Source organism: Enhydra lutris, unplaced genomic scaffold, assembly GCF_002288905.1.
Source record: "Enhydra lutris kenyoni isolate GAN:26980312 unplaced genomic scaffold, ASM228890v2 scaffoldscaffold10, whole genome shotgun sequence".
Taxonomy (NCBI): Eukaryota; Metazoa; Chordata; class Mammalia; order Carnivora; family Mustelidae; genus Enhydra; species Enhydra lutris.
Genome location: NW_019154094.1, coordinates 4,891,622 through 4,916,502, shown reverse-complemented (window position 1 = coordinate 4,916,502; position 24,881 = coordinate 4,891,622). Strand labels below are relative to the sequence as shown.

General features: G+C 54.0%; 1 protein-coding gene across 1 annotated transcript in view; it reads left to right on the top strand.

Moving 5' to 3' along the window:
- The window catches only part of LOC111144047 (FYVE and coiled-coil domain containing 1), a 75,439-nt gene extending 60,575 nt beyond the window's left edge, over nt 1-14,864 (top strand). Inside the window, exons 15-18 of the mRNA XM_022498126.1 lie at nt 2,926-3,021; nt 6,660-6,870; nt 12,672-12,781; nt 14,699-14,864. Of these exons, the coding sequence (XP_022353834.1) occupies nt 2,926-3,021; nt 6,660-6,870; nt 12,672-12,781; nt 14,699-14,774 (493 nt within the window). The 3' untranslated portion in view covers nt 14,775-14,864. The remainder of the gene's footprint in view (nt 1-2,925; nt 3,022-6,659; nt 6,871-12,671; nt 12,782-14,698) is intronic.
- The last annotated feature ends 10,017 nt before the right edge of the window (nt 14,865-24,881 follow it).

Below are 24,881 nucleotides of genomic sequence, written 5' to 3'. Positions count from 1 at the left end.
CCTGCCCTCGGGAGCCCCAGGGAGCTCCAGCTGGACAGACGGAGCCCCCAGTGCTCGGGGCTCCCTGTGCTCAGCCCCCGAAGGGTGGGGTGTTTGTGAAGATGGGCTCCCCCACTTACCGTGGGCTGAAGGCGACTGCCCAGACAGCCCCAGCCAGGCAGTGAGGTGCCAGTGGGTGTCTGGTGATCCCATAGCCCTGGTAGCTCCCCATGCCAGCCCCCACCACCGCCCCCTTACAGCTGTGCCCTGACAGCAGAGTCTCACCTCCCAGTGGCCTCAGCATGACAGCAGATGGGGATGGGGCAGGGACAGGGTAGCTGAATGGCAGAGAGACTGCTGGGCCTGGTGGAGAGCAGGCATGACATCGGGCCTGGTCCAGTGACACCCTGTCTTGTGCTCAGAGCTTTCCCAAGAGGACAGAGGCCTCTCCCTGGGCATTACCCGTCCCTCTCCGGGCAGAAAGACCTTGTAAGTCTGCGGTGGGTGTGCCGCTGCTGACCCCGTGTCTGCCACTCCATGCAGGGCTCGGAGGGTCCTTATCCTTCAGGGACTTGGCCTTCGTTCTCTCTTTGGCTTTGTCAGCATTCCTCTGCCCTTTTCCGAATTTCCACGTGCTTCTTAGCACGTGGCACGTGCACTGTTTGGTTCCTGCAGGTGGCAGGGGCCGAGCCGCTGCGTGCCAGTCCTGCAGGGTAGGTAGGGACAGCTCAGCTGCTGCCCACCCCTACTTCCAAATGATTCTCAGTCTGGGGGAGACAGCTCCCAAAAGAGCTAAGTACGGCCCGGTGTAAGGAGGGCTGTGACAGACTGGGGGCCCCAGAGGTGAGTGGGAGGGAGGAGCAGGCCAGATGGGGGCGGGCTGCAGGTGGCCACGTGTCGGTCCCAGTCGCAGCCCCAGACTAGTGGCACGGGACTGTACCTGCCGGCGCACTGAGACACAGTGACACATGGGAGATCTTCCCGCCCCCACAGCAGAGTGACAGCTGGGATGGGCTGAGGGGAGACTCACTGAATTTTGCCTGCTCTGCTCTCCCGCTTTCTGCCACCACACGGAGGGCCCCCGGGGCCTCAGGTGGACGTTCGGGTTCTCCTGACTGAGTGGGGAGCCTCGGGCTCAGATGCGGGACGTGGACTGTGGTAGACCATCTGTAGCCTCTCCCTGCAGGCAGGTTGGACACTCCGACCCATTGAGGGCAGTGAAATACGAGCAGCGGGTACCGGGGACCCCTTCCCAGCAGAGGTGACAGCTGCCGCTCCGGGCAGAAGCTCCGTGAGCAGCAGGGTGCAGCCACTGGGCTGCCCTGAATCTCCGGTGTCCCGGGGATGGTGTTAGGTTAGGTCCTGAGCTCATGCGAGCGCAGGAATTCACCGGGAATCCTACAGAGCCCGTCCCAGGCGTGGCCGTGGGTGGTGCGCCACGCAGCCCAGACAGCGCTGTCATATTCCAGCAGAAGTCACAGCTGCCCTCCCAGGGGCTCCATGAATTTGGTGCCCAAGTGGGTGTGAAGGTGGCGGAGGCAGAGCCGTCTGAGCACGAGGTCTGGATGCTTGCTGCTGGCCACCGACCTTTTCTGGGCTGCTGTGTGTGTGTGTGTGTGTGTGTGTGTGTGTGTGTGTGTGTGTTTCCAGCTGAGAGCGTTTGCTGGGGGTTGGGGGGGCATGCCTGCATCAGTGTTCAGCACACACTTGGGCAGACATCTCTGGGCACCACAGTGGGAGGGGTGGGGCTGGACTGCGTTCACTCGAGTTCCCTTGGGGGCCTCAGAGGTCAGGCAAGTGTCTCCGGGGCTGATCTGGTAAGAGCCCAAAGGGTACCTGTCAGGGGGAGGGAGGGAGGGAGGCATTGACCTCCCCCCAGAGACATGTGGGGAGACTCCTCTAGGGCAGTTGAGAAGGGGTTATTGTGACATTGAAAAAGCTACGCTAGGTGGGAGATGTTTCTTGTTAACAGTTGTCCATGAGGCAGATGGTTCTTCTTTTCTGGACTCCGTTTCCCCTGACCAGGCCTGGGCACTCGAGCTGGTTGGGCTTGAGGCCCCTGAGATCACACAAGCCCACTGGCCGAGCCAGCGTGGGCCTCTGGCTGGATGGGTGGTGAGCTCAAGTCCGGGTGTGGGGCACCGGCCTGCATCTCCAGAGCTGCCTGGGCGCCCGTGTCCCCATCAGTGAAAAAGGGGGACTGCAGTCTGCCTTCCCAGAGTAAGCAGTTCAGTGAGCGTTTGAAATGTTCCATGACAGAATAAACACACGAACGCTGGAGTTCAAGTCCAGTAGATGTCTCTGCTGCCGGGGCTCCTAGAGCCTCAAACTCACGTTGCCGTGTGCTGGGGCTCTCTGAGAGGGAGCATATGGTGCCCTCCGCCCCTGGCCCTGGCGTGTCCCAACTCCCACCTGGAGCACGGTGGGAAGCATGGCGTGTCTGCGCCGCCGACTGGCCCCGCTGCTGGCTGTCCGTGCAGCGAACCGTGGGTGGTGAGCGAGAGAGGCCAGGTGGCTTCGTCCCACTGCTCCCTCTCGGCCCATGCTGTTTCCCGGGTGTGTGTCCTTCTCCCCAGAGATGGGCCAGAGCAGGCTTGGCTAGTCCCGGCCAGGCGCCGGCCAGGCAGGACCCTGGGACACTGCTAATGGCGTTCCGCTGGCATGGGACAGGAGGATGGCCCATCTGAGTTGCAGGCAGCCCCTCCCCATGGCCACCGGAAAGACCTAGAGACCTCGTGGCAGCCCTGCTGGCTTCTCCCAGTCCTGCCTGCTCAGCCCTGGCCCCTCTGTCCCTACGTGCTGGACCCTCTGCCATGGCCTCTGGGACTGAAGGACCCTGAGCATTCTGAGTTTGGCTACACGGCTCCAAGGCTGGGGGCCCCCAGGATGTGGGACTCTGTGTGCCAATGGCTAAATGGCTGTGTATTCTTGTGGGTGACATTCCAGGGACACCATGTCAACCTCGCTAACCCCTGAGGACACTGAAGACATGCCGCCAGGACAAGATGCTGAAATCTGCTTGCTGAAGTCTGGAGAGCTGATGTAAGTGACAGGTCTCCGAGCAGGACTCCCCAGGCTGTCACTTTAGGGGAGGAGGAGCTGGAAGCACCCCAGAGGCTCTCACTTGGCACCAATGGTGGCTTCTTGTCTGTCCTTTTTTTTTTAGTACAATTTATGTAAGGTAAATTCCCCCTTTATGTGCACGGTATTTAGATTCTGACAAATAATACAGTGTAATCATCCATCGTCCTGTCAACCTCCGAGCCCAGCTGGCTGCACGTCCTAGTTGTGCCAGAGACGGGAAGGTCCCAGGTCCAGAACAGAACAGTGTCACCCCCATGTGACCTCGGTGAAGACCGAGAGCAGGTCCCTCACCCTCCAGAGCTCCCCATGCCCCCTTAGCCATCCCTTCCTCATGCCTCCTGTGCCTTGTATGCTGCTTTTTTTAAAATAACTTTGTTTTGTTCTCTTACTGTAAGGGCAGTACCTTTTCATTGTAAAAAAAAAAAAAAAAAGAAAGAAAAGAAAAGAGACACAAGCAAACCGCTTCAGTGTAGAGCCCTCCAGTTATTAAAAATACGTATGTACATCATTTTCTATACAAAGAAAATATTCTGCATCTTACTTCATAGTCTTTTAAGACTTATGACTGTGTGAGTATTTTCATGCATCCTGTTTTTTCTCTCCTGGGTTGTGTCTAATGGCTGCATGATGGTTTAATAGTCACTGAGTAGATTCACAGATACCGAGCACCTAGGAGGCAGCAGGTATGGTCTGTTCTAGGTCCTTGGAGTACATCAGTGAGCAAAACAAAGATTCCTGCCCTCATGTTTAGTTCATATTCCAGCAGAGGTGGACCATAGATGTAAGTAAACAAGTGAATTACATTGTGCATTACAAGGTGCTATGGCTCTGGAAAGGAAACAAAGTAGAGTGATCTTGAATAAAGCGGCACTAAGAAGGTAAGACCATAGGGAGTTGCCATGCAGCTCTATGAGGGAACAGCATTCAGGCAGAGGGAACAGTTGGTACAAAGGCCTTGGGGCAGAATGGTATCTGCCATGTTCAAGGAACAGGGAAACAGCCAGCATGGCTGAAGCAGAGCGAGCGAGAGAAACTGAGTCAGAGAGGGAAGGGGGCCCATGTCACATCAGGCCTTGTTGACCATTGTGAGGACTTTGGCTTTTAATCTGAGAGAAGGGGGAGCCCAAAAATGAGGTTTGGAACAGAACGATGACTTAATGTAATTTACATTTGAAAAAAGATCATTCCGGTTGCCATGTGGAGAATGACTATGGAGGGATAGGGCAGAGCAGGGAAACCAGTAGAATTTACATTTATGATGTGAGTTCTGTAGACAGTGGGCTCCTTTTATTTAAGATTATATTTGAGGCGTGCCTGGGTGGCTCAGTTGGTTCAACATCTGACTCTTGATTTCAGCGCAGGTCACGATCTCAAGGTAGTGAGCTCGAGTCCCACGTTGGGCTTCATGTCGGGCAAGGAGCCTGCTTAATATTCCCTCTCCCTCTTTCCCTCCTCCCGCTTCCTTCCCCACCCCATCCCCTGCTGCACTCGTGTTCTCTGTCTCTCAAAAAAAAAAAAAAAGAAGAAGAAGAAGAAGATTATATTTGAGCAGAGATGGCAAACCCTTGATTTATTTTTATTAGCCTCTCTGGGGAGACTGAGGATCATCCTCCCAGTGAACAGCTCAGATCTCAAAAGGTTAAAAAAAAAAAAAAAAAAAAGACTAGCAGAACAATCTAAGGGACTGGGTGCAAGGGGAGAATTCTGGAACATGAAATAAAATGGCCGAGCATCATTGGAGACTTCTGTCAGGATGACTGCTCACATGACCATGCAGTAAGATTTCCATCTTACAAGAAAGGCCTCTTTTCCAAAATGGACCCTTCTGCCTACTCTGAGATACTTGAGAATCATGAACACTGGGCAGGGCTTTTTGTACCATAATCACAAATGAAGCTTCAGGGAACACATGGGAAAACGTGACATGGAACTAAATTTTCACAAAAGTGGAATGATTTTTTTTTTTAAAGATTTTATTTATTTATTTGACAGAGACAGATCACAAGTAGGCAGAGAGGCAGGCAGAGAGAGAGAGAGAGGGAAGCAGGCTCCCCGCTGAGCAGAGAGCCCGATGCGGGACTCGATCCCAGGACCCTGAAATCATGACCTGAGCTGAAGGCAGCGGCCCAACCACTGAGCCACCCAGGTGCCCCTAAAAGTGGAATGATTTTTGTCAGGGCTGCTCTGTAGAGCATTTTGGGTTTTTTCATCCTTGGCTACTCTTCTCATTAGCATAGTCCTGGGGAGTATTTCCATCCATCTCCACAGCTTTGAAGGCAGACAGAACTCTCAGCCCCATAACTTACTTGCTGTGCAGTCTTGGGCGAGTTTCCTAACCTCTCTGAGCTTTAGTTTCCACTGCTACATGAAGGGAGACAGTAATAGATTTTGGCCGCAAAAGGCAGTTTGGTGTAGGGGACAGGTAGTGGCTTCAGACCCGACCTGGGTGGGCCCGGAACAAGTTTCTTAATCCGTTTGGATCTTGGCTTCCTCGTGTGAGATGGGAGCATCGAGCTTCTTTTTTTTTTTTTTTTTTTTAAGATTTTATTTATTTATTTGACAGAGAGAGAGAGAGATCACAAGTAGGCAGAGAGGCAGGCAGAGAGAGAGAGAGGAGGAAGCAGGCTCCCCGCTGAGCAGAGAGCCCAATGTGAGGCTCAATCCCAGGACTCCGGGATCATGACCTGAGCCGAAGGCAGAGGCTTAACCCACTGAGCCACCCAGGCGCCCCAGCATCGAGCTTCTTGATGCAGCCGTGGAGCTGGCACAGGAAGCCTGCAAGCGGAGGGCCTGGCAGGCCCGGGCCACCACCTTCGCAGTTCAGAGCTAAGGAGGTGGGACTAGCCCAAAGCCACACCACCGCCCAAGGCTGCACTAGCGTGCACTGTCCAGGAGGGGGCGCCGCTCAGTCAGGAACAGGCAGCCGCAGGGGGACAGCCCGTTCACTCACTCCCAGAGCATCCTCTGAGGCCCTCCTCACACCCAACAGCAGACAGGCAGAGGAGGAACCTCAGGCTTACGAGGAGGTGAGCCCTGCAGCAGACAGGAAGCAGGGCAGGTACTGGAACCCATTTAAGAAAAGCCAGGGTACCCCTTGGAAACTTACAGCAGGCACAGATTTCCACTGAAAAGAGGGATGGCTGAGAGGGCAGGAAGTTTCTAGTGATGGGTGTGCTTCCTGCCCGTGCCAGTTAACATAGAGGGCAGCCTAAACCTGGAGAGAGGAGAGGGCCAGCTGGGCAACTGGAAGCTTTGGGAGGGCTCTGGAAAGCTAAGTCCTCTGTAGCCGCTTCCCATGCATGGGGGCACAGAGCACCTCAGGCCAGCCTTCACCTCCGGCCGCCTTTGGGGACATGCCAGCCCCACGCAGGCAAGGATGGTCATCCTCATGTTTGATTTCTGTGTCCCCAGTGCCAGCCACCATGCCCAGCACCTGGTCAGCACTCTCCGTGGATGGGAGCTACATATCCAGGCTTCTCCCATAATCAAACACATCGGGCAATGGTCCCCCCCACCTCTGAGCCACAGGTGAACTTTCTGGCGGGCTCAGGCACATTGCCCATTTGATCAGGGCCCTCTCTGCATTTGGATTTTAGGATAAAACTACCTCTCACGGTGGACGAGATCGCCAACTTCGGGGAGAGCAACAGGGAGCTGTTCGTGCGGTCCAGTACCTACAGCGTCATCCCCATCACCGTGGCCGAGGCAGGCCTCACCATCAGTTGGGTCTTCTCCTCCGACCCCAAGAGCATCTCCTTCAGCGTGGTCTTCCAGGAGGCAGAGGACACACCGCTGGATCAGTGTAAGGTAAGCCGGCTCCCTGCAGGGGGCTTGGGCTGACCTTTCCCAGTGCAGGGCCGCAGCCAATCCTGCCTTCTGCTGGGCAGGCCTCACCTGGACTGTTCGGGCCACAGCGATGAGAAGGACACGTGGAGAAAGCAGGGGACAAGCCCTCTGGGCTGCATCCGACGGGGTAGGCAAAGCACCTGACCTTAGCCGGCTTGAGGAGGGAAAGGTCTAGAGGCTGGACAGTGCTGTCCTCAGGTCTCTGAAGGTTGCTCCTGTGTCAGACAGCTTCTGTCTGACTTGGGGACGGATCACCAGAGGATATAGACGTGCGACCGAGTCTCAGGGTCATTTTGTTCACAGAGCCATGCAGAGCAAGAATGGGTCACCGTGAAGGGTGTCATGAACTTGGCGTGTTTGGCCTCTCACCTCAGAGACACCTAGCCATTGTGCACTGGGGCGGTGGGGCTCGAAGTCACGATGGCAGATCCCAGTCCATAAAGTCCTAAGACAGTCTAAGCATGGGATTCTGACGATGGCCTGTACTGCGGGTCCCAGTCTTGGCTACATGTTAGAAACACCCACTCCCAAGGTCACAGCCACACCACTCCACACCACACCACAGCCTATGGCTGGGACACAGGCTCCCCCTAGGTGAGTCTGGTGAGCAGCCAAGGTTGAGAGCCATGGGCCTAGCTCGAGGGATTGGGAGCCAGAGCAGAAAGGATGGGGTGGGATCCAGAGCCCAGAGCAGAAGGTTGAGCAGGACTTGGCAAGTGACTGATTCAGTACAAGGGGAGGCAGAGCTCGTTTGGGTGGAAACTCTAGTTCCATTTGAATCCGCGTTGGTGGAAGGACCGGTGAGGCCAGCCGGGAGCTTAGGGTGGACATCAGGCTGCTGTACCGTATGGAAATGTCCATGTTCCAGCAATGGCAAGAAGCAAGGTGGTGGAGAACTACTTGAAGTCACGTGGAAGGAGACTCCTGTGCAGTGTGCGTGAGAATATCCTTGATTCCCTCTAGTGTGTGGGCCGCCAGCTGCGGGGGGCTCGGGCGGGGGCTTTTGCCATGCCACCTGCCCACATGTGGCTGAGCCCTGGGCCTTTCCCCTTGCTCAGTCACTCATGGCCCTGGGAGATCCATGTGGTTCCTACCAGGATTTGGGCCTCGGAGACCTGGAGGAGGAGCCTTCCTCTCCAGCCTTCAGATGGCCTCTGGGAGTCAGGACTGCCAGTGTGTTTCTCAGAGTGGCCGCCAGGGGGCAGAAGGCGCCCATAGACAGGGCAAGCGAGCCCGGTGGTCAGGTGCCGTCTGCCTTCAGCCAGCCATGCCGTGGCTGTTTCTAGTGCCTGAGGAGCCCTGGATAGACATCAGCCTGGGAACCTGTTCCCAGAGCCACGTCCTCAGCCTGTGTCTGGGGGACTCCCCCAGGATCCCCTGACCAGCCTGGGTCTTACAGGCTTACGTGCAGAGAAAGTGATAGCGCTCAAGGGTGTGATTGTGGAGGTGTAGACACAGGGGGCTTGCCTTCTGCTCAGAGTCACCTGCCAAGTTCTGCTTAACCCTGGGCTCTGTTGGCACCTGTCAGAGCTAGGAAGAGAAGGGACAACATGGCTCTGCCCTTGAAGAGAGAGACCTCCCCTCGCCCCCAGTGAACAGACGACCACGGTTCCGTTTAGTGTCGTGCTGAGGGTGGGCAGGCACCCCGGGGGGCAGCCATCAGGGGAGGAGGCCTTGGGCCAAACCAGGACGCATAGAGGGAGCTGCACGGACAAGGTCAGCCCTGTCCCCAACAGTACCCAGCAGACACTGCCCAGCCCCCCAGAGCCACCTCCTCTCCAGAAGGCTTCCTCAGTCAAGGTCGTGCCTCGGCACTGAGATTAGAAGCCGGGAATTTGGGAAAACCCTTGACTGAAGAGATGGTCCATCCGGGACTTGAGGCTACGCGTGTGCCAACCCTGTCCTGAAGCCTGGGGACCGAGTGGGGAACAGGACCCAGGCCCTGCCCTCTTTCTGGGCAGAGGACCCATGTTTGGCCAGAGAAACTCAACAGCCCACCTGGGGCCACAGAGAGTCAGAGGAGCAACCAGGACCGGGAGCAAGAACCTTAACTTTGTGGTTTTTTTAGACAGCTTTGTTGAGATACAATTTATATACCAAATAATTGACCCATTTAAGCCATACAGTGTATTCACAGCGTTGTGTAATTGTCGCCACTCAAATTTTAGATCATTTTCATCATCCCCCACAAAGAAACTATCCCCACGAGCAGTCACTCTGCAACCCCCACCAACCACCCCCCTCTTTGTCTGTGTAGCCTTTTGTGACTCACTTCTTCAATCCAGCATAGAAACCTCACTTTGCACCAGAGCCCCGGCCCACGGGAGCCCATCCAAGTATCCATAAAAGCAGCTTGGGCTGTCTTGCAGACACGTGGCATGAATGAGGGCTCAGCTGTGGAGGCCCCGGAGGCTGGTGGGAGGTACTCCCAGAGCTCACCCAGCGGGGACCTTCCTCAGGTTTATTCCGGAACCCCCCATCTTCTCCCCACCACCTCAGCTGCGTGAGCTTTGGCACCAGAGATGACCTCATAGATTTTGACCATGAATGATGAGAATACCAGAACTGAGATGAATGAAAAGTCTATGATCTAGAATGTTCTAATGAAATGAAGCACATTGTCTTAGACATACCCTCCTCAGGTGACTTGCCTAACGAGCTCTCGGTTGTTGCTTTACAGTCAAGGTAGTAAATGCCGAGGTTGAGGGCTGAGGTGCCCAGACGCCCCTGTGTAAACCGCAAGCCTTCCTGTCCAGCAGCTCCTCCCCACCTGTGCTTGCTGAAGTGCCCAGGCTCAGCATTGTTAGGTTACAGACCCTGGAAGCAGACCCAACCTTGCAACCTCCCAGAATTCTCAGCCCCAGGTGGAATTAGAATACAATAGAACATCAATGGAATGTAATAAGACCAAGCATAGAAGTGGCTAGCCCCAGATCCCACCCAGAGTGCATCCTCAGGTATCTTTTTCCCCTCCAGGCTTGTCTCTGGCCCTTCCTACTCCCTCACCACCACCAGCTCCCAGCCAGTGCATATGTCCTGTGGTATCAGGAACACACTGCTCATGCTCTCTCCTGTGCCTGTGGGATCTCCCTTCTGATGTGTGCTCGCTCTCTTTGACCCATGTGTTATTTAAGAGTGTGTTCTTTAGTTTACACATATTTTTGGTCCAGAGATGTGTTTATTTCTAATTTAACTCCATTGTCTTCAGAAAACAGGCCATATAACTTGAATCCTTTTAACTATGAGGTGGGTTTGTGGTTTTTTTTTTTTTGTTTGGTTGGCTTTTTGTTTTTTGGTTTTTTGTTTTTTTTTTTTTGATGACCTAGAAGATGGCCTACTGGATGTTCCCAGTGCACTCGAAAAGCAGGTGTGTCCTGCCACAGTCAGGTGGCATGTTCCATAAATGTCACTTGGGCTGAGTTAGTTGTTCTTCGAAGCTTCCATCTTCTTACTGAGTTCCTGTCTGTCATTCCATCAATTATTGAGGGGCATTGAAATATACAACTGGTAATTGTAAATGTATCTATTTCTCCTTGGAATCCTACCACTTTCGCCTTCATGTTTTTGAAGATTTCATTAGGGGCATCAGTGTGAAGGGTTGGCCCATTTTCCTGATGCATGAACACCTTTGTCATGAAGTTATCCCTGGCCACATCCCTTGATATAAAATCTATTTTGTCTGATAGTAGTCAATCCAGCTTTCTTTGGATTAGTGCTACCACAGTATATCTTTTTAACATGCTTTTACTTTTAACCTATTTGTGTCTTTATATTTAAATTGTCCCTGCTTATGGGCATGATGAGGGTTGGGTCAGCCTGATCACCTTTGCCTTTTATTTGGGATTATAGACTGTTTATATTTAATGTGCTTATTGATTGGTTAGGGTTGAGTCTGTCATCTTACTATTTGTTTTCTGTTTGTCCCCTCTGGTGGTTGCTCCCTTCTCATCTGAAAGTGGTGAGCTGAGGCAGGTGTGGGGCCCACCTGTTCCCTCAGAGATCACTGTCCTCTGTTGCCTGATGTCCAGTGTCTTGTACATTCTGTCTTTTTTTGGTTATCTCTTGGGAGAATAAATCTTAGGTCTTCTCCCATGTCTCTGAAGATGTTTTTCCCTTTGCCTGGGACAGCCAGGCCTCTCTCGAGCTACCTACCTCATCCAAGCTGAGCGTCCCCTCCTCCAGGATACCTGCCCTGACCCTGCGGCCTCTCTCCCCTCCTCCCCCAGGGCTGGGATGGGCTCCCCTCCCAGTTCTTCCCTCACGACACGCTCACTGTTATAACTGAACGGTTTTTTCATCTGCTGTCTCTGTTAAACCACAAGATCTTTGAGGGCAGAACCTTTTGTGGAAACTTAACTTCACATTAGGAACCCTTTGGCCAACGTGTAGGGTTTCCAGAAATGTGCCTCTGTATTCAAGCATAAATTGAAAAAGCCATCACATCATTAGAAGCATTTTGGATTCAGTCATTTTGTTCAGGGTAAAAAAATGTTTAAAGGGAATAGATAATGGAATTTCAGAAAGCTGTGTTTCTGAGAAGGGGGCAGCACTTAATTTTGTAAAGAATAAAAATGCTCACTTTTGGGGCAGCCCACCACACTAGGAGCTCCCAAGTTGCTCAGTGTTAGCCATGGTCTGCAAAGCCTCTGTCTGTGTGACCTTTCACGTGTAGTCAGCTTACGTGGGCAGGGCTGAAGGATGCTTTCTGAGACCAGACCCATTGGGGTATTGATCCCTTCTAAAATCTTTCTGAGTTTCAGTTGGCTCTGTCTTATTTCCCATTTCCTCATTTCCTATCAGCCAGGCACCCGACCATATCTTTAGTTTTATACAGTGTCTTAGCTGGTCAGCAGGTAGCAGACGTTACCCTCATGAGAAAGACTGGCCATCCAGAGGACCAACCCCCCACACACGCACACACATCTGGCCCCGTCCAGCGCTCACCCTGTGCTCAGCTTTGCCCCCCGACAGTGAGGCCCTTAGAACATGTCCTGAGAAAACAACTCTTTCCTGGAACTAATCTCTCATTCTTGGGGAAGGCAGAGGGTAAATAGGAGGCTGAGGCTGATGCCTGGAAAGATGAGAGGGCCGTGGGGCCCATGGACCTGCAGGGGGGCGGCAGGAGAGGCAGCCTGCTGGGGCCAAGTGAGAAGCCACAGGTGGAGCCGCGTCTGTTTAGGCCAGAGCGGGCAGGGCTCAGGGGCCTCACAAAAGGCTTGTGAAGAGACGGGAGTGGGCAGGGGTTCTGCCTGTCCTGTGAAACACCCCTTACCCCGGGCAGCACAAGGCCCAGCAGGAGCCAGACAGATAGATTTCACCTCAAATACACCCCGGCTTCCTGAAGCCAAAAAAGGCCTGCTCCTCCAGGTGGTGGAACATTCTGGCATGGGCTGTGGTCAGAGGAGGCTGGGGACCACTCCTCTTGGGGTGCTGACGAGTTCATGATTCTGAATGAAATTCATGCCCACAGCCTCCTCTCCTACCCCAGGTCATCAGCAAATGCAGGGAATGTAGAAGATTCCACCCCCCCAGTCTTGGGGCTGATCCCAGATGTACCTCCTATTCCTGGGACTGATCCCAGGCATACCCCCAACCCCAGTCCTGGGACTGATCCCAGCCCCAACCTTGCTCAGCTGCGATGTCAGACAGGAACTCTACCCTCACTGGGCCTAGTTCCGTCCCCAAAATAAAGGGTCTGCCCAGAGGACCCATAGGCCTTCTCAGCTTCTGTGACACTTGTTCTGATGTGCTCTCCCTCCCAGGTCCTTATCCCCACGACCCGGTGCAGCTCCCACAAGGAGAACATCCAGGGCCAGCTCAAGGTCCGCACGCCGGGCATCTACATGCTCATCTTCGACAATACCTTTTCCAGGTAGGGCCGCCTCACCTGTCAGCATCTGGAAGAGTTCACCTGCCACCTGGCTGCGAGAACAGGGGTGGACATTTGAAAGAGACTATTTAATTATCAGTAATTTATTGTTAATAGTTTCTCTTTTTTAGAACCCTATACTGTGGTGGTCTAGTGTCTGCTACAGATTTATTGAGACACAGGCTAGTACTTACAGAATCTTAGCACATGTCACGTGAGTCCCCGACCCTCCACTCTTACTGACTCACTTAAGCCCCACAGCACATCCATGTGATAGGAGCTACTGTTCCCTTCATGGTGCCACCAAGGGACTGAGGACCAGGGGCTAACGCCTCCCAGGTCACACAGCTGGTGGTGGTAGAGCCAGGTTGGAACCCAGAGGGCCTGCCTCCAGGCTCTGGATTTAACCAGTATGCCCTCCTGCCTCTCTCGGATGTCCAGGCTCCCACTACCCAGCCCAAAGGAGGGGCTCAGTAGAAACAGTGGAAGGAAAGAAGGAAGGGAAGGCTAGGGTAGGGTAGGGTAGGGTAGGGAAGGGAAGGGAAGGGAAGGGAAGGGGAAGGAAGGAAGGAAAGAAGGGTAGGTGAGTGGATGGGTGCGTAGGTGGGTGGATAGATGGATGGATGGGTAGATGGGTAGGTGGGTGGGCAGACAAGTAAGAAATGAAGGCCAGGACTAGAGCTGTGTGGGGGAGGCCCTAGGCCTTCTTGTCATGGCAGTGGGAGCATGGTGTACTGTCTTGGGGAAGCACTGCATCGAAGCCCCAGATCCAGGTCCAGGAGTGAAGGCCTGGGGGGCAGGAAGTTGGGAATGAAGACAGACAGGCTGGAGGGGAAGCTGAGGAAGGAGGCTGGGGAGAGGAACCCATTGGTTGAGATCTGCCAGGAGCCTGGGCCCCCACTTCATGGAGACATGAGACGGGGCAGTTAAGGTTGCAGGGACCCATCCCTTGGGTGAAGACCCACCCAAGTCTTCTGGCTTCAGCATAAGCCCTTTGTCAGGGCCGCCTTTTTAGGAACCCTGCCTGACCAGCACCCAGCCACATCCTCCCTGTGTGGGGCGCCCCACACAGGGCACTTGGCTTTAGGCAGAGTAACTGGCTGGGGTACTCTAGGGGAAAGCTGTGCCACCCCCCTCAGCAGCTCCCGGCCTTGAACACCTAGGGATTGTGGCCAAGGCCATCTGCCAAAGGAGGGGCTGAGAGAAGGAGCTTCCCACTTTCCCCCTCTCCTGCTCCTCCCCTGCACTTCCCCATGAGCACAAACATACCTTGAATTTGCTAGACTCATGGGGCACAGGCCCAGGATATCCAGAGAGCTGCCCTCAGAGCTCCAAAGGCCCCAGAGCCCTGTCTCTGCAAAGGCAGTGAGCACTGTCACCACATCACCGAGATTCCCAGTGGGCTGTCGGAGAGGCTGAGGGGAGGCGCATTCAGGACAGAACGCAGTCCCATGCCCCAGGCAGGCCCCTAGTTCCCACCAGAGGCAGCCATGGTGCTGTGACCCACCCCGGCCTTACTCCGTGCTGGAGATTTCTAAACCATGGATGGCAAGATGGATTTTGGTGCCCAGCGGGGCTGAGATCCATACTCGCCTCCTCCAGAAACCTCATCGCAGAGGCCACTCCCTGCGCCGCTCCCCCGCGGCCCCCAGGTCCCCCCCACAGCTTCAGAGTAGGTGTTCCTGTGTTTGTGTACCAAACCCCAGGGAAGGCTCCCCAGACCCATGCCTGGGGAGAGCTCTGCTGGACAGACAGGAGACGGGGCGAGGGGCCCAGGCCTCTGCTCCCCCAATAGGCTCCCCGACCAGCCCACAGGCACGCAGCCCCCACACACGCCCAGCCAGGCCCCAGCAGCCACCGCTGTCCCCTGGCTTTCGGCACTCCCAGTGACACCCTCCTTTTCCATTTCTGTTTCCTCAGGTTTGTCTCCAAGAAAGTGTTTTATCACTTGACAGTTGACAGGCCTGTGATCTACGATGGAAGTGACTTCCTGTAGCCTCAAGCACCTGGATTCTAGATTCTGATAGTTTCACTTTATCCACAGGAAACACTACTCTTGCTCACCTGTCACATAAAGCACTAAAAAAAAAAAAAAAAAAAAAAGCAACGGCTCCTTACGTGACCAATGTGTGACTCTGGGAGACAGGCTTCCGGCCGCCCCTCAGCACTGTGCCGTCTGGAGCGCATGTACTCAGCACTGTGCACCAGCACTCTTAGCCCCCATGGCTTTTAAGGGCTCAAGCAACGTTTCCCAACTGTCCTCACACCCAAAGGGACACTCTGCCAAAGGTTTAAACACTCAGGAACCTTCAGTCTCTCTTGGAGCCATGCTAGTTCCTGGCCTCCCATGGAGAATTGCACAGGCTGGCGTCAGTGATCCCAGCTTCTGCCCGTGGAGAGAAATGCCACGCACTCTGCCCAGTGGGGGCCCAGGGACCCTGGGTGACCACGAGCCGGGATGTCCTGGCCAGACCCTGGGAGTCCTCAGGCTGCGAGGCCCTCTTCCCAGGCAGAGGAGGCCACAGGGCGGTCAGGAGAGTCAGGGCGCCTGAGGCGGGGGGAGGGGCTCTCCCAAAGCCCCCACCAGCCTCTTCCGTCAGGCCTCTGTCCCCTCCTGCCACACTAAATTCAGGGTTACTCCAAAGCACAGCAACTCCGGAGGGGCCTCTAGGTGCACTTTCTTCCAGGCCCTTCGGTCTGGGACGTCCTGTCCTCACACAAAGCCCTTCTCTCAGGCAGGCCCCTCAGTAGTTGAAAACATTGGCCTAGAAATCAGAACTGAAGATGCTTGGGGAAACCAAAGCCACCACACGGAGGACACGTCCTGCAGCGGCTGTCTGCGCAGACGGCGACACCGTGACCACAAGGCAGCCCTGAGTGTGGCCCTTAGGACTCACTACTGAGCTCCTGGGCTGTCTCTGTTTGTCAAACGAGAGCTGCTGCCTCTTCCGCGGACATGTTTACTAATGATCATAATCAGGGTAAGAACCACTTCCAGACATCTGGGCCTTCTCAGCAGAAGTCTTCGGTAACTCGAGTACAACAGGCATAATTCAGGGATCTGCTTGGAGTTCACTTCTCGGTCCCCACTCCCCACCTGTCTTCCCCAGCACCCCGTTTGCCCACTTCCTGTTGTCTGTGGCCCTTCTCTCCTCCCACCGTAGGGAGCTCACCCTCCATGGCCTCTTGGGGCCGGAGCCTGAAGTCAGGGCTCAGACACCTCACAGGTGAGCAGGCTATCTGATGACAGGGCCCACTTCAGCCAAGGATGAGGGAGCGCGCCGGGCAGGGTGTCTGGGGATCTGAGCACTGGACCCAGCCCATCCCCCAGCTGGTCTCTGGTGACCAGTCAAGTCACACCACATGGAAGCTTCATTCTGTCCCCCACAGTCCTGGTCCGGCTGATGTTGAGAGCTCCAGTACAGGTCAGGGCCCCCAGGCCGGGTCCAGCGCAAATGCTGCAGCCACCACCCAGCAGAGGTGACTCGTGGGGCGGGGGGAGGGGTGGGGAGTAACCTCCATGATGGGCTCAGAGCTTTCCCTCAGATAGGGGGCTTGGCCACTTGCAGTCAGCTTAGGCAGAGCGGAGGAGGGGGTCGTGAACAGAACCTTCCGGAGAGATCAACGCTGAGAGAAGCCGAACCTCTCACGCCCTTTCCTTAGCGCAACCAGCCACCTCTGGCAGAAAACCACCAGGGTCCCTGCATCTCCAGTGGCCAAGGCCTTGACTGTACTCAGCACCAAGGCAGTAAGCAGCCAGACTCCCAGAGACTCCCTGGCCTCCTGCTTATCCTCACAGGTGTGCCACATGGCCTGAGGATTGTTCCAGAGCAAGTTATCCCGCCTTGGAGCCCACCCTCTCCTCTAGGAAGGGTAATCGGGATGTGTGGTTTACCACAAGAAGGAAACTAGCAGAAGAGAACCCAAAGCAGTCTGGGGTCTTGTTTTGAATGCTTTCCCAGGATACCGTGGAGACCGGCCAGCTGATGGTGTCACCACCATCCTGTGCAGCTAACTGCTCCTGAGTTTCCTGCGAAAGGCCTGGAACATTCCATCCAAGCCCCCCGGTGAACCTCTGTCACTCAGCCCGACAGGGGACCAACTACAGCTTAAAAACCAGTTGGCTCTTGCGAAGCCGGCCCAGAGCCACTCCTCCCGAAGAGCAGGGGCCCCTCGTGGTGTGTACCCCCTGGAACGTTGACTACAGTCATTCAGTGGACTGCCCGCTCCCCCAGCAGTCACGTTCTGACTCCGCAGCCTATTTATTTTCGTGCTGGACAGACTCTTTTTCCCTCGGTACTTTGCCATGCGAGCTCAGGTTTGCTATGCATTATGCGACGTGGCCTATTTCAGCTGTGATTTTAGCTTTATTTTTATCTTAAACAGTTTCCTGGCTTCACTGAGGTTTTTAGGGGTTGGGATACTTATGTAAAAAAATGCAGATGACAATGAAGATCAACTATTAACTATTAGTTAACTATTAACTATTAGTCAACTATTAACTCTTAGCTCCAGCCAGTAGACGGAATTATACTAGAAATCATCAGTGGGACCCCAGATCACTATACAACACAAAACAAAACAACAAAGCAAAACTCCGGCAGCCCCCGATGGCCCAGCTCTCTGAATAACAGTTGCTCGCTTTATAGCACTGACCCTGCTGCCTTGTTCACCTCTGCCTCAGATGCCACTAACCAACCTTGCCTGAGAACATGGCCGGAGCCCACTGTACTCCAAGTCAACTAGACCAAGAAGGAATCTAGAACTGAAAAAACCTTTACAGGGTTTGAAAAGTAGAAAAGGAAAAGCCACATAATGTAACCAAAAAATCAAGGGGGTTGTTTTTTCTGAAATTCTTCAGTTCTCCACTCTCTGGGTGGGTAAGCCATTCTAGACTCAAATGGAAGGAAATCCCGATGGGGGCAGGGGTGACGTCTCAGAGGCTGTGCTTTACGGGATACTGGTTAGATAGATGTCTGCTGATTTATAAGTTTTGGGGGGAGTTTCATTTTTTAAAGTCCACTTTCGTAACTACAAGTGAGATCCCTATCCCTGGCTCCGGGGTTGAAAGGAAAGCAGAGAGAAGCATCCGTGATTCAGAGAACCAGGGGTCACCTTGCTGAGACCAGTGAGCCAGTCAGTCATGTTTACAAAACACTTAGCAGAAGACATTTCTTAGAGGAAACCTGGAGTTTTTTTCATTGTATTGTGATTCTTCCTAGGAGACGGGAAAGACTGAATTAATCATGCCTTTTCCCTCCTAATCACTTTTTTAAAATAATAGTCTAGCTTTCAGGAGACGTGGCCAATGAACAGGCTCCGTTAGAACCTCATGGTGAATGTTCTCCAGAGATGCTCCTGCCTCTGGGGGGCGCCGCTGAGCAACACCCACGCCTCCCTTGGGCGGCTTCCGAATCAGAATCCCACTTTCATTGACAAATCCTCAGTTCTCAAGGCCTTATGGGATAGTGGGTCTGGGGACCTGTTGCATTCTTACCAGCCAAAGAATTATCCAAAAGCACATCAAATGCCAACACCCACCTGCGCAGTGGGGGTGAGAAACTTTTGTATCCCAAGACATATTCCTTTATAAAAGCATCTGCTGCACCGTTTGGAACAGTTTTATTTTTAACCTCAGGATTTAAATAAAGCAAACACTCTGACATTGGGAGTAGCCTTGTCTTTCATTCCACCGGGACATAAGGCCCATTGATCGAGTCACCCAGGCCTGGGGGGCTCAGTCGTTAAGTGTCTGCCTTCAGCTCAGGTCATGATCCTGGGGTCCTAGGATTGAGTCCTGCATCACTGAGCAGGGAACCTGCTTCTCCCTCTGCCTCTGCCTGCCCCACCCCCTGCTCATTCTCTTCCTCTCTCTCTCTCCCTCCCCACTCCCCACCCTCTATCAAATAAATAGAATCTCTTTGTTAAAAAAAATTTTTTTTACCTAGGCCTGACTCGGAGTTCAGTTTCCCTGCTGAACAGAGCATCGGCTTGTATTCTGGCTTCTTGGAAGGGCTCAAGCCAGCAGATACTCAGAGGTTACCATGTGGCCCGGGATCTGGATCCTTCCCTGTCTACCCCGAGGTCAGTGTTCAGACCCACTGGAACCAAGGTATTATCATCATTCCAACCTACCGCCCTCTGCCACCTGAGCTGCCTGGCTCTCCTGGGCTGCTCACAGAGCGCCGTGAGCAAAGAGCACACTGCTGACTTCCCAGAACAGTGAGGTCTGGGGGAAGGTCACAGACTTCCTCAAACCACCAGCAGTTGATCTGTGGTACAAAGCTCAGCAAGACCACCGGGCCAAGGCAACCAGCAGAGGAAGGAGTCACATTCCCACTGCAACTTAGTTCCTCAGGCTGGGTCAGCAGAGACCAGACACAGACCCAGAGGGGCATGACACAATCACTCCTGGACCAGTCAGCCTGAGCTCGGCCCAGACGGTCCTTCCACACTCACCCTACACCCTGCATCCAGGGATGACAGGGACTCCCTCCCTCGAGTGCCTCGAGCCCCACAGAACACCCCCAGCCCCCTTTCCCTCCATCTCCCTTCCTCCTCCCTCCATCTCCCTGTGCCCAGATTCTCGTGTGGCCTCTTCTTGAATCAGTTAGGCAGGAAGAAGGCAGGGACCGTGTTTCCTTCTTCATCTCCCTCTCTTCCCTCACCCCCACCACATGGTGACACAGACGTGCTCAACAGTGCTCAGTGAGGACACTGGTCGGTCCCCATGCTGGTCAGCTATAAGGCTGTCAATAGTCCCATTGGCCAACTTGGCCAGGCACAGAAGTTCCCAAAACTCACATGGCAGAGAAGGGCAAAGGGCAAGCCTGCAGGGGGAGGTGCGGGGAGGATGGAGGGAAGAGGTCTCTCGATCCTGCCCCTCGCCCCACCCTGTAACCCTTCATGTACTAATGATGCCCCCAAGTTGAGCCTCTTCCTGTCTAGTAAGCGAGTTGAAGTAATGGAAGATTAGATTATCCAGGGCCCGGAACAAAGCAACAGGAGCTCCTTAGTAACAGAACGGTCCTGCCGGACTGGTGGCCACACGGGCTAGAGGCTGGAACAGGAACCAACAGAGACCCACGTGGCTGAGTGTGCTGCACTGGGGGCTGGGACCTGGGGGCCTCCGTGTCAAAGCCCCCAATGCACCCCATCCCACCCGTGGCCAAACCACGGAGTGACCAGAGATGACCAAAGTCTGCCCCAGGCTCTCCAGACCCCACATTCAATACCAAGAATCCGGGCCCAGCCCAGTGTCTGCAGGCTCCGTGGCCCTGGGACACGCCTGCATCTCCTGGCCGTGCTGCCCAGCAGGGCTGAAGGCTGTAGAGGTTCCCCAGGAGACCCAAAAGGAAACTCTCGGCAGGTCAGCCCTTTCGGTTTGAAGATGCGTGGGAAAAATCTGGTGAGAGGAGCTTGCCACCCACACACCTCTGAAAAGCAAAGAGATGGGTGAAACCTGTCACCCAAGATGAGCAAATGGACTTTTCTTTTGAGAGAGCAGTTGAAGCCAAAGCCATCAGAAACCACGGGGTGAGCACAGCTATTACGAAAGCCATTCAAAGCGGGTTAGGGTTGACAGAAAGGTCAGCCTTCTACGTTTCCCACACCGGTGGTTGCTGGAGGATGGTGAAGCTGAGCATGAGTGCTATCACCAACCTCGGGCCTTTGATGTCCCTCCCCCGCCCCTCCCCCATCCTCCCACGCTTGGGGGGAGAAGGGGCCCTGGTGTGACTTTCTCCTGCGTCCTGGCACAGACTGACTGTGGTTGCCTGTGACGCGGCTGCCCCACCTGAAACCTGGAATCGACTGTTCTCTTAGCTCAAAAACAAGCAAAGGGAGTCAGGCGTCGGCAAACCTGACATGTGTGAGTGTCCTCACTGAAAGGAAGGCCTCAGTGCCAGACCAGGTTTGGTTTGGGGCCCGGGGCTCCCTAGAATCATCAAAGAGAAGGTGATGTCAGGTCGGGGGGTTGGAAGCGGGCGTCCCCAGCTTTCTGCTGCTGAGTGAGCCTGGAGGAGAGAAGGAACCTTCCCGGGAAGGTGGGAATGGCCATGGGCCAGGTCAGTGAGGCAGGCACTGTCTTCTCCCCTGGGAGGAAGGAAGGGGGTGAGGGAGGGGTGCGGGGGGACAGAGGCTAGGAGAACAAAGAGGCGGGGAGAAAAGAAGGATGCGTGGGAGGGGCCTTCCCGGAGGCCTCAGGGAGGGCCGGCCAGGAGTCTGGGTTAGCAGAAGTCCCCTTTCTCATCGGAGGAAAGGCACCATGTGGAAAACAGCAGCATCCATGTGGCCAAAGCCAACCAGCACATCCAGTGAAACAGCATTTTAATGGAAGCAAAAGCCGGAAGGTTTACCAAACACAGAAGGCGGTGGCTGCAGACATGGCAAAGGTCGTCGGGCCTGTACCTCTGGCTCGGGGTTGGCCTCAGGACTTCCCACGTTCTCACAGAGAGGTCCTGAGGCAGGGCAGCCGCTGCTATCCCCACCACCCCCCACCACCACCACCACCATGAGGCCTCTGTGTAAGAGAGGCGTCCATGTGGGGGGCCAAAGGTCTTTGTAGAGACCTTCTCCACAAGCTGGGAAGCCCCCCCCCCCCAGAACTGCAGGGTGTTCTCAGAGAGGGGATCACACGTTCACGCCCATCTCAAGTCTGGTTCATCAGGCTGCTTCCCTCACAAGTCACTGAGCAGGTCCTTGAGGGTCACTGCCGTGTCACCGCTCTGGTTAGACCTTGAGGAAAGGGGTAAACCAAGCTCGTGGATCCGTCCCCAGATTTGATTCCACCAGGGACCCTTAAATCATGGAACCAGGACTTCTCCCTCCACCCACTGGGCCAAGCACTGGGCGTGGGAGTGGGGGAGGCAGAGGTAGAGATTTAGTTCTTGGAGAAGAAGCTGCTTCTCCACCAATACCTGAAAGGAAACTGTGCTGAGGTCAGAGCCTCCTGTGACCACGATTTCGCTCATGGCTTACGTCTGTCTCCAAGGACATAGTGCTAACTGGCAGATCATTTCTAAACGGAAAAACATTCCCTTCCCCAAATCCAAAGTGGTCCCCCTCCTGTCCAAAATGTAAGGATTACAGGAAGAAATAGGAGTTCGGCACTGATGGATGCACTTTGGAGGCGATCAGGCCAAACATGGGCTCCTCACCAGGCCCATCCCCAGAATTCAGAAGGTCCGTGAACGTGGATGGGGTGGGGGAATGCCCACTGTCCCCCAACTTAGAACTAAAATATAGCTCTTCCCTCCATCGTGAATACAAAGACCATGTCGCCCTAGTATATGTCAGCAAGACCTGTGATTTTGTCACCAGTGAAATGGACAGATATTTTCCTACCAAACGAGAGCTATGACTCTCAAAATGTCATCGCCACTCTGAAACGAAGGTTGTCATTAGACCCGCTCACAGAGCCTAAGTGATGTATTAATAATAAAAGGCATGTATGGGGCGCCTGGGTGGCTCAGTGGGTTAAAGCCTCTGCCTTTGGCTCAGGTGATGATCCCAGGGTCCTGGGATCAAGCCCTACATCAGGCTCTCTGCTCTGCAGGAGCCTGCTTCCTCCTCTCTCTCTGCCTGCCTCTCTGCCTACTTGTGATCTCTGTCTGTCAAATAAATTTAAATTTTAAAAATTTTTTTTTAAAAATTAAAAATAAATTTTTTTTAATTTTTAAAAAAGGCATGTATGTTACTAGTTCATACATTTGTTCTAATTTTTAGAGAATCATACCTCAACTGACATTTTCTTTGTAATCCTATATGTTTTATTTTATTCATTTTACAACATTCTGAGAAGGGGGCAGTCGGCTTTATCAGATGCCCAAGGAGTACATGAAGGGGGGGGATAAAAAAGGTTAAGGAACTGGCAGGTCTTTGTGGAAAAAAAAAAGAGGCAGATCAGCTCATCATAGCACTGGGTTGTTAGTAACCGTCGGTAGGAAATACAGCCAATCTCACAGGCTCTGGCCATACGTCACCCCGAGACCTGGGGGTGCTGGGAAGGCTGAACCGTTTATAGAGTTTGTCACAGCCTCCGCACTGTGCTGAGATGGCTGTGGGAGCGGTTTTCTCTAAACCCATTTCATTTTACCAGAATGCAGATTATCCAGTGATTTTTAAAAAAAAAGAAAAAAAATACCTCTTCCCTAAAGCAGGGTTTGCTGTGGCAGTCCTTGACCTTCACACCCTAACTGGGCACCGTCCTCCACACAAAGGACTGGATGGGTTATTTACTCTCACGATAATTCTGCATAACAAGCAACCTCAAAACCAGTGGCCTAGACCCGAAGCCCTTATTTAGCTTCCCAGACCTGCAGGTTGACGCAGGCGTTCTTGGGGACTGACGCATGCCGATTGCTGAGGTCAGCAGCCCATCATCTGAGCTCTCCCTGGCTATCGTCTGGTGGCGACTGGGCTCCCTCTAGCATCTGTGAGGTGGTGGGTGCAGGAGGGGCGAGGGGCACACCGGCTGGCCTACGGTGGCCTTGGCCAGGGGACCGTGGCCTGCTCCTCATGGTCTCCCCCACCCCCAGCAGGATGGCCAGGCTGGTTCAGGTGAGGACTGGGCAGGTTTCCAGAACAGCCAAGGCACGTTCACAGCCTCGTGCTCTCTCAGAACTGTCACTTCGACCGTACGCTGGAGACCAGAGCAAGCAGCGAGGCCAGCCCAGATTTGAGGCATGGGTAGAGAGACCGCTCTCAGGGGGAGCATGGCAAGGTGGTGCGGGGACCACAGGGGACAGAGGCCACCTCGGAGCCTGGTGATCTGTCCTTCTTGTACCTTCCGTTTGCCCTGGTCCCACCTCCCTCGGGAAAACACTGGCCTTCTCCTCCAGGCACCCCAAACTATGTATACCATGCCACGCATGGGACTTTCCATGGATGCATTGTCTATGACAGCAACAGCAAGGAAGATGGTGTCACGCAGGCAGTGGCTGGAAGGAGCGCATGCCCACACACTGGAAGAGGACACAGGGGATGGTGTTGTCCATGTTTCTGGAAGAAGACACTGGAAACTTCACAGTGGCTCCCCCTGGAAATGGGGATGGGGGATCTGTCCTGGCTTTGGTGGGGGGGGGGGGGTAACAAGGTAGATCTTCTATACCATAGAGTTATTTTTATTATTACTATTTTTTAAATATTTTATTTATTTGAGAGAGAGAGAATGAGAGGGAGCATACGTGGAGAAAGGTCAGCGGGAGAAGCAGACTCCCTGCTCAGTAGGGAGCCTGCTTCTCCCTCTCCCTCTGCCTGCCGCTCCTGCCGCTTGTGCTCTCATACAAATAAATAAATAGAATCTTTAAAATTTGAAAACAAATTCACATCAGCTCATGGCTGTCTCAGTTTCCCCAGTGAACAACCAAATGCCCAGTTCCTATGAGCTCGAGTCATCACAACGTTGTTAAATTAATGTTTCTCTATAGTCACCCAGAGAGGCAACAACTCAACAGTAAGAGTGACTGCATGAAGCCAGGAGTGGAGGGCCCAGGATGAAATTGAAGACTGGGCAGGGCTCTTGCTCCCCTGCCCGGGGCCAAGGTCACCCCACTCTCCTGACTCAGGGTCTCTGCGGCAAGAAAGCCACGCCTGGATTCCAACGTGTGACCTGACCCCTGGGACAGAAGCGCCTGGCCTCCAGTGGGGGAGACAGTATAACAGAGCACCTAGAGGTCAGATTCCAGTACCAGGAAACCATGAATGCATTCCGGCTGCCACGACCTCCTAGCTATGGCTTCAGGCAAGGGAGGGAGTCGCTCCGTTCCTCAGTTTCTCCACCTGTTAAGTGGGAGATGTAAGAGTAGCTACTTCCTAAGGATGCTGTAGAGACAGCATAAGATCAGAAAAGGGCCTTGCGGGGGCGCCTGGCTGGCTCTGTTGGTGGAGCAGGCGACGCTCGATCTCGGAGCTCGTTCTGGAGGGGAAATCTAGCCGGTGTGCCTCCATCTGCCCACAGAGATTTCTCGCTTAGCCCACGGTCCCAGGATCGAGTGTGACAAGTAAGAATGTCAAGCGTGGAGGGAACTCATGAAGAGTCAAATGGAGAGACACATTTCCGTGTCTTTTGTAGGTTTTTATAATAGAAAAAGCCAAAGGAAGA